The sequence below is a fragment of the Sinocyclocheilus rhinocerous genome, unplaced genomic scaffold, assembly GCF_001515625.1.
Source record: "Sinocyclocheilus rhinocerous isolate Xijiao unplaced genomic scaffold, SAMN03320098_v1.1 scaffold1284, whole genome shotgun sequence".
Classification (NCBI taxonomy): domain Eukaryota; kingdom Metazoa; phylum Chordata; class Actinopteri; order Cypriniformes; family Cyprinidae; genus Sinocyclocheilus; species Sinocyclocheilus rhinocerous.
Window position 1 is genome coordinate 101,152 of NW_015643573.1, and position 10,071 is coordinate 111,222.

A 10,071-nucleotide genomic window follows, 5' to 3' on the forward strand; every position below is an offset into this window, starting at 1 on the left:
TTTTGGAAAGGCTGTAAAAAATATTTACAACTTTCGTGACGTCCATTGGTTTCCATACAATTTGCCAAAAATCAGACTCAAAGTTTAAGACTCAAGACTCAAAAGTTTATTTAAAATTGAGACTCGCCTTCTGGTTCATCTAAAGAAAATTCACTGTTTCTTCATGGAAGAAAAGATCTGTGTAAGGATGTTTCTGGTTAAGTTTTTAATCTCAATTACTAGACTGTTGCAGCACTGAATAGAAGCAGAGACACCTATTTTACCCTCACAAGGGTTTGAGAAAAAGACAACAAAAAGGCAGTGGAGGAAAAAAATGGCAATAATTAGTACAAATAATGTAGATACTATGTATACTTATGTGCACCTCACTGTACAAATAGTCACTACAAGTAGTCATGAATAGTCATGAGCAAAAAAAAAAAGTACATAAAAAAATTTTGGACATAAAAATAAGTGCGTAAATTTTGACCCCAACACAGTTGTACCCAGTTTTTGTATAGAACATGAGGGTAAAACAGTTCTGATCATACATGCTATTAATTCTGGCCTTTCTCTGTTAAACCTTTTTACATCTGAAACCTAAATTCAGACCTTTTTTTTCCTCATAATTTTTTACAGAAACTATGAAGAAACTATCATTTTTTATGCATTTAAGAGGGACTGAGTTTAAAGGAAAGAAATTAGCTGTTAAGCTGTGGTGATAAAATACTGCCTGAAATATGTTTGTTATGGGAACACCTTTTATTTTGAAACAAGAAGAGCCTTCCCCTTGGCCTTGTGGCACTGTGTGCCATTCTTGGCAGTGGTGTGAGCATAGAGTATTTGCCTCTACATGTCATTGTGCTTAAGACACAGCTGAATAATCTGAACCATGTTCAGCCAACAAGTTTTCAATTAGATAAGATGTTGTTAACAGGTTTCTTTTCTTTTTTGGGGGGGTGGGTTACTTACTATCAATGTACTTGAAAGTATCACAGATGCTTCTGTGTACCTTGTATGTTACCTTTAGTATTGACTATGTTTAAGTGTGGATAATGTTCTATAACAGCATGTAGTTCAACAGACTGATTGTGCTTTTGGTCTTTATCATTAAAATACACATTTGGCAGGGATGCTTTATAAAGTTAGACAAGTATTAATGACAAGTTGTTTGATGTTGTGCATTCACTGATGATTGCTTTCCGCAATATTGTAATGCTACTATCATCATTTTAATGGCCACTGCCAATGATGCTTTAGTTGTTCAAAGCAGTTTATTACAAAGAGTAATAAATATGTGGTGGTAAATATGTGACTTGTTCAATAATGTTATGGATTTTGTGTTTGCCATTATCTCCAAAATATGTATCTTTTATCAAAATAAAAGCTACAAAGAAAAACTTAAGTTGCCCTTTTCTTATTAACCATATTGTCCTTTTTTGACTTTAGAGTGTTATATTTGTTTAAAGTTGCTGAAAGCAAGAAACATTTGATCTATACGTGTTAACCTTTCATGGTTCTTCCTATGGTTTAAAATCTCAGATGCATCATGCAAAGTATGCATCAAAACTACAATGAATATTTGGGTCATAGAAATACTGTACTATTTAGAGCTGTTTAGACATGCATACTGGAATTACATAAACAGAAAAAAAACAATAAATGAATGGCATGAAAATAAGCAGAAAATAAATATTCAATCTTTATTTTCAACCAAATAATTAGTCACAGCCAACATGACAATTTCTTTGTAACAGAATGCTATATGAACAAAAAGAAAAAAAACAAACAAAACAAAAAACAACATACAACAAAAACAAATATGAAAAGGAAAAAGCAAACGAATACACACTGTGACCTTGAGTGTTTATTTCTCTCCTCATTATAGTAAATGCAAATTCTGGTGGTGCAGTTTCAGAAAGCTTTAAGGAAAAAAAAGTGGAAGCACAACATTTATCTTTCTATGGCAAACACATCCGCTCATGGACACCTGCCTTGGGAAGAAAAAAAGCAGGACAAAACAAGTGCTTTTAAACTTTCCTGAACATTCTGGTATGAAGGTAAGGTTCAAACATTTTTATGATAGCATAAAAAAACACCAAATAAACAGTGATGTCTTTGCAAAATAAAATTCCAGGTATTAATCAAAATAGTCCTGTGAATAAGCTTCACTAAGGTGAGCCTTTCAAAGGACCACATAAAAAATGGAAAAAAAAAATGAAAAGGGATAGACTACTTTATTGGCCTACATATCTGTATCTGCTGAAGATATTTTATCATACAAAATGTGAAATAAAAGACATACAGGCCATGAATACTGAGGATTACTGGGTTTCAACTGCAATAGAGCACACATACCAGCTGAGCAGAGAAAATATTGCATGGTGAAAAAGACTGGAGAAATCCATAGGTCCAAGACCTGTTAACAATTTTGAAAAGGTGGATGTAAAAAAAAAAAAAAAAAAGGGTTCTGGGTGGGTAAAATCTTGAGAGAAGACTCATCAAGAACAAGAATGGGTAAAAAGAACCGTGGGACATTCTAAACAGGCTTCATTATGGGTCAGTCAACACACTGCAGTAGGACCAGATGCCACAAAATTTGTGACCCTGGACCACAAAACCAGTCATAAGGGTCAATTTTTCGAAATTGAGATTTATACATCATCTGAAAGCTGAATAAATAAGCTTTCCATTGGTAAACATATACGTTTTAAAGGCTTTTATTGGCAAAAAAATATATAATGAGTCAATGTTTAGTGTTGACCCTTGTTCTTCATAACCTCTGCAATTCGCTCTGACTGCCAAAACTTTTGGCCACGACTGTACAATGTATTTTTGGCTATTGCTACAAATATACCCCAGCGACTTAAGACTGGTTTTGTGGTCCAGGGTCACATTTGTCATAACTGTTTTCGTAACAGATGAATAAGAATAAAATACTGACAAGATAGCTTTGGTATCAAATTGCAGTTTTTCTTGAGGATGAATTAGCCACATATCTATCTTAGTGCTGCTAAATATAACAAAACTTCATACCACCCTGACCAGCCAAAGCATCATTGTAAGAGTAAATCTGCCTACAGTTAACTTCACAAGAGATGCTCAAAAACAACAAACGCAAACAGCAATATTATGATTTAGGTGACACAAACTCAAAAAGAAGAAAATGACAACATTTGCCTCTCTCTGCCGTACACCAAGTGTTTGACTAAACAGTCACCATGTTTGACAGTAATGAGGTAGCGATTCGTCCTGAGAACAGAACTGATGTTTGCATATGCTCCCCAGCCAGAAAGGCCACGGGTATTGCAAAAAACCACATGTGCATGCAGGTGTACTAATACATTCACACAAAAATGAAAAAAAAAAAACAGATAGAAAACAGAGAGACAAAGCGCACACATGCACACAACTTTCCATTTATTCAGCAAATTCAATTCCTTAAGCAGTTTCCCCATAATTAAATTGAACTTCCCAATTAAATCACAATCACAAGGTCACTAAAACAAGCAGTTTGTCTGTCTGTTCATCTGTCAGCCCTGGCCTTTGTGAGCCGGCAGACAGTGAAAACCATCGATATGGAGACTGGACAAGAAACACTGGGTGTTTGGGAGAATTCTACTGTCGAGGTCAAATGACCCAACACAAGCGCTCCATCACAGGGCTTCTATCACATTCTGTCAGCTCAGAGCTACATCTTTTGAACCTGAATTAAACATTGTCTTGCACTGAAGAAATAAAATTAGTAACAAAGGTCTTGTCCAGTCTAAATCCACAGTAATTATGGATATATGCACGGTTTGCACATGGCTAGCAAGAGTGATAGCCTCCCTTTGGTTATCCAGTTTAGGTTACGGTTCACATTCATTCAAAAGACAGGTGCCTCTGTTCCTAAATTCTTCACTTGATTTTAGGGGCTCTGAATTTGATTTCATGACAGGGTTTGGTGTGGAGAGGTGCTATTTGTGCTCTTCAGGGTATGTGGATGTGGCACTGTGATTCTTAAGTTGCACACAACTTTCACATGACCCTGAAAAGGACTTTCCTTCCAAACCTTGACTTGTTAACCTACTTAACCAAAATGGAGTAAACAAAATGGGTGAAAGAAGAAAAATGCTGTTTTACACATTTTGAGCATGCAGCTGCAGCCAAATAACAGAAAACAAACAAAAAAACAAATGGCCATTTAATAAAAAAAGATTTTTGCTTAAACTCATTTCAGGCTCTTCTAAAATACATATTTCCAAGCATTTAAAGTAAATCAAAATCATCATTCAAGAGTTTGGTACGATGCACCACTTGCTCCTAACTGGGCGAATCTGGAGTAGGGCTATGAGGAGCTCAATACGTGGAAACAGCCAGATGGGCTGATCACAGGCGGAGAGAGCTTTGGCAGAGTTTGAGGGAGTGGCAGCCATGTCCCTCAAGCCTCTCTATAGGGGTCAAAGGTCAAGGATCATTGGTCTATAGGAGAGGTATGGGCAGGCAAAAGCTGAGCTTGTAAGCCAGCCATCAAGGCATTAGGGCTACAGGGTGGAAATTGGGGTGATCAAAGAGGATGTACAGCCATCACATGGACTCAAACTCATCGATACGCTGCTTGGTGTTGCCTTGGCGGATCTGGCGTAGGGTCTTGTATTTATCCCGGCCAGCCTTCACATTCTCTGCATGCAAAACATCATTTTGGGTGTTCTTGGAATCGTCACGGGCCTGGGCCAATTCTGAGCTCAAGGCCTGCAATGAAGATGATGTGTAAGCTATGCAGGTATTTAATATTATCTATTGGTATTTATTTTACATCACAACAGCATAAAGGTCCATTCATACCAAGAGCCAAACCGATAACTATAAGTACAACGATAACTACTGTATATCTGCATCCAAACCAGCGAACGATAACTCTGAAAATGCAGCACACAAGCTTAGAATAAACAAAGTAACTAAATTGGGTGGCTGTTTAGAGAGTTATTGTCTTTTAAAGACAAATTTTATTCATTCTTCTGTATGTGTATGTGTCAGTTTTTGCTGTTCTTGTTGCATTTACACGACTTTAACCAGTAGATGTCCTCAGCATGCTACGTTTCGAGCGCATCTATACAGTGAATCTAGCTAGTGTAATCTATCTGCGAATTTAGCCAACTCAGTCAATGTAGTGCAATAAAACTACATTCGTAGTCTTTTCTACTGCAACTTCAAAGGAGGCATGACAATGTTGTCGAAACTAGCGCTGAGGAATTTTATATTCCTCTGTTTGCTGTGTAGAGCTTCTCTGCAATGGCATCTTCTATTTTAAATGCACAAGCCTTTTAAATTTGAATGAAGTCTGATTAGCTGTCAATGTTTTATCGTTCATCAGCTGTAAAAAAATCTTTCTGAAAGTGATCCCAACGATCTATTAAATTTAAAATAATTTTTTAGAAAGTTATCTTTATAGTTATATAGTTATCGTTCTTGGTGTGAACGGGCCTTAACTCTCCAAAAACATGTATGCATGCAGATGGCCTAACCTGTAGCTGTTTTTTGACACGTTCATTCTTCTGGGTCTCTGTGAGCCTTTCTTCCTCACTTCGTTGGTGAGCAACTCCATCATTAGAGAGCTCAGCACTGGCTTCTGCACTGCTCTCGTCATGCTCGTCATGTTCGTTCTCAGCTGCACCACCCGCTGTAGCCGACATCACCGACTTCAGCTCCTCTTTGGTTTTTTCCAAATCTTCCTGAGCAGACAATGCCTACAAGGATAAGTGAAAAATGCATCGATAAGCAAACATACAGCTTCAACCGGAATACTGGCTCTTTACCCAAGAGGCAGACAGTTAATGACAGTCTAATTAATTTATCAGACAAAACACAATGTTAAAGGAATAGTTCAGCCAAAAATTAAAATGTGCTAAAAATGTACTCAACCCTCAGGCCATTCAAGTTTTTTCTTCACTGGAATATATTTGGAGAAATTTAACATTACATCACTTGCTCACCAATGGATCTTCTGCAGTGAATGGGTGCTGTCAGAATGAGGGTCCAAACAGCTGATAAAAACACACAATCCACATAACTTCAGTCCATCAATTAGAATTGTTTTGGCATGTAAATGGTGCTTGTGCTGTGCACATTTCTCTCCTGATTCAGACAAGATAACTTTTTCATTGGAGAAAGTGTTATTACGGATTATGGACTCAGAAACAGAACGCCAGAAACAATGATTGACAGTTAAAACGCTTTAATGATGGATTTCTTTCTTACAAATGCAGCTTTTCACTTCACAAGACATTAACTGATGGACTGGAGTCATGTGGATTACTTGTGGATTATTGTAATATTTTTATCAGCTGTTTGGACTCTCATTCTGATGGCATCCATTTACTGCAGAGGATCTATTGGTGAGAAAGTGATGTAAGGCTAAATTAAGTTATCAGGCACAAGTTACTTTTATCTGGTTGCAGGTATCACATAAAACCCCGTTTACAGGTTTTAGATAATGGACAAAACTAGAATTGATTTTGGATACCAGACAAAACTGATATTTCTTCTGGCAAGAGACTGATCCAATATTCCTGATGTGTCGGAAGGATCTAACATTTTTGGTGTTATCAATCTAACATGCACATAAATATTATTTTCTACATTCATTCTGACTCTGCCTGAAATGCTCCATTTTAGTTGCTGCAGCTCATTTCCTGTTTGTAAATGGCTAAAGTCATTTCATAAGAACACTTACCAAAGCCCCCAGCTATAGCATTTGAGATTTTGAAAACCATAGAAAACCATAATTTACAGATATGTATTTACTTGCACTTTGTGATGTAACAAACATATAATCAAACAAACATATTCCTCAGATGCAATCTAGGATGTTAAAAATAAACCATCAATTCTTTCCTAATACTGGGGGCCCTTCATAAGGCTATGTAGAGACACAGATGAGCTGTTGAATTCTGATGCATCAAAGCAAAAAGATCACCACCTTTCCTCATCCATATGTCTTATCAGGAGTAGCTCAAGCACACCGATCATGTCAGAGGTGTATTTTACATGTGATGTAGAAGTAGACGTGTATCTTGGAAACATTACAGAAACAGTACCTAGAAGTAATCAGTGCTTGGTTAAGATACTTCTTGTAGCAGGGAGAAAGGCCATTACCAGGAATTGGCTTAAAGCTGACCCCCCTTGTTGTAGTCAATGGCTTGATATTATAGAGGAAAATAAAGAAAAATAATTTAGAATAATAGACTAATTGACTATATATATGCTCTCCCCACAGGCTTGGTTACAATTGTATTGTTATTTTCTTACTGTTAGTGTTTATATATATATATATATATATACATACACGTGTGTGTCTCCTCTATTGTCAATGGAGGATGGAGATGAGAGGAGATTTGGGGCAGCCTATCAAATAGTATTAGTCATTATTGCATAGATTCCTAATGAACGAGTAAAATACAAAGAAAAGGGTTAACTAGAAAAATCAGTGTCAGAATAAAAATGAAAAATGGACAAACAACCAATTTGCAGGGCAACCTAAATGCAAGGTCATAATAAAATAGAATCAGATAAGAAGTTAACTTAAATTACATTTCTTTGCGCACTGAAAAGACCAAACATGCAGGAAACCTTCAGCCACCATTGGATACCTTCGTTGGGCCAATTGGGTGGACTTTACACCTGTGTGACATCACAAATACCACAACATTCAAATAATATATATAGTTTTAAAAAATCTTAGTTAACTACTTTTTTTTTGTACTGAGGAGGACATTTTAAGCTATGAAACTGGCAGGATGTTTTAATTGTACAATGACTGACCTCTTACATGTTGAAAGATCAAAGAAATTTCATTTGTCATGTCATGACCCCAAAAGTCAAAAGTCAACTCAAAACATGAATGTGGATGCGACACCTACTGACAGTCTTGCACAACTAAACTAAACTAAAGAGAGCACTGAGAACCCAACCCATCCAGAGCAATTGAAGAATTCAGATGCAAAAGCCTCTAAGAGCCGTCTGAAATTTTCATCTAAAATTAGCATTTTTATCAGGCTCCTATGCTTAGGTTCAGTAATTCTAAATTAATGGCAATGTATAGGTCTTTTTCTATGCCAGTAAAGTGAAATATTTAAACATAAATACAGGAGCCTCATAAAAATGCTCATTTAAGATGAAAATTTCAGACGCACTTAGAGGCTTTTGCATCTGAACTCTTCAATTGGTTTCACTGGATTCCAAAACCACAAAAACATCCAAATTAAAGAACAGCTTCTTTCCATCATCTATGATAAATTGCATATTCCTGTACACATAACTCCCCCACCAAATTTGAAGAATCTTAATCTGTTGGTCTTCATCAAGTCTTTCCTAATAGAACCAACACTGGGGGTCAGATCTGGATTGGAAATCCCCCGAAATTGTTTCAACAGCACCATTTCATGAAAATTATTTCACCATGTGGACAATTTGCTTCACATATATGAAGTATGTATAAAATGTGTATGTGTATATTACTTTATGCTGCCATTCTGTTGCCTCATCTTCCTTTTTCCTCTTGGCATCCTCCAGTAGGGCAATTTTGGCAGTAAATTCTCCCAACTCAGCTGCCTGCAAAAACAAAGCAGAGCACTGTTACCGCATCCACACAGACAGAACACACAGATATGACACACACACACACACACACACACACACATTTCAGTACAAGCCCCATGCAACACCAATCTTAAACATGTATTTGCCTCTATGTGTGGTACATACAATCTCAGACATCAAATAAATAAAACAACATCCTAATTCACTGACATAATGATAATGAGCAACAGAGATATCAATTATCATAAGTCAGAAGTACAAGTACGTACAAGCCAAGTACGTCTACACACACAAGGAATTTGTCTTGGCGACAGGAGCTTCCAGTGCAGAAGAAAGTACAGACATAGTGCATGCAAACATACATGATAGAGCAGAAATTCATAGGAATTACACAGTAGAGATGAAATATAACACTAACATAAGAAAAACAGAACATTTAATAATGCAATATAATACAGAAGTAGAAATGTATAAAGAAAACATATATAATTGCTTTAATGAATATACAGATATTGTTTACAAGTATACAGTTTATGTAGTTTACAAATGTACAATTTTCAGTTGCTACGTATAAATGTGTCAGTTATAATGGACAATGTATAGTTCTGAAAGTTTTAATTGTTCAGGCTGAATAAAAAATAAAAAAAAACTGTTCTTGTGCCTGGCTGTTCTCGTGGTCGGTGCTCAGTAGCGCTGACCTGAGGGCAACAGTTGAAAGAGAGAGTGAGCTGGGTGTGTGGGGTCCAAAGTGATTTTCTTAGCCCTTTTACTCACTCTGGAGGTATAAAGATCTTGGAGGTTGGGCAGGGGGAACCAATAATCTTCTCAGCAGTCCTGACTGTCTGTTGTAGTCTCTTGATGTCTGATTTGGTAGCTGAACCAAACTAGATAGTTATGGATGAACACAGGACGGACTCGATGGCCAAGTAGAACTGTTTCAGCAGCTCTTCTGGCAGGTTAAATTTCCTCAGTTTGGCGAAGGAAGTACAACCTCTGCTGGGCCTTTTTAGTAATGGAGTCTATGGAGTGTCCCACTTCAGGTCCTGAGAGATGGTGGTGCCCAGGAACCTGAATGACTCTAATGCAGCCACAGTGCTGTCCATGACAGTGAGTGGTGGGAGTGCAGGGGGGGCTTTCAATAAATGGGCCTCAGCCGATCGTTACACCTGGGGGGTGTTCCAATAGCATCAGCTACTAATGCACCTCCTTCCCTATTCAGGGAACCAAGGTAAAATGCCGAACCTAGACGTTCTCAAAAGGTTTTATACATCTCTCGGCAATGTATCCATCTGTACCAGGGGTATTGTTAGTTTTTAATCTTTTTTTAATTATTATTATTATGCAAACAGATATACAATTTACCTGTGACAAATGAAATACAAAATAACCAAGGTCAACAAAACATACATGACAGCCAACATGATTTGTGTGTGTGTGTGTATGGGTATATATATATATATATATATATATATATGTGTGTGTGTGTGTGTGTGTGTGTGTATATATATATAT

At 36.9% G+C, this 10,071-nt stretch overlaps 1 protein-coding gene across 4 annotated transcripts in view; it reads right to left on the reverse strand.

The window, feature by feature from the left end:
- Nucleotides 1-4,164: 4,164 nt before the first annotated feature.
- The window catches only part of LOC107757412 (radixin-like), a 69,487-nt gene continuing 63,580 nt past the window's right edge, over nt 4,165-10,071 (reverse strand). For all 4 annotated transcript variants that reach the window (XM_016574880.1, XM_016574882.1, XM_016574881.1 and 1 more), the window contains 3 exons: nt 8,479-8,571; nt 5,487-5,708; nt 4,165-4,713 (listed from right to left, as the gene is read on the reverse strand). In XM_016574880.1, coding sequence (XP_016430366.1) covers nt 4,549-4,713; nt 5,487-5,708; nt 8,479-8,571 — 480 coding nt within the window. In that variant the 3' untranslated portion in view covers nt 4,165-4,548. The remainder of the gene's footprint in view (nt 4,714-5,486; nt 5,709-8,478; nt 8,572-10,071) is intronic.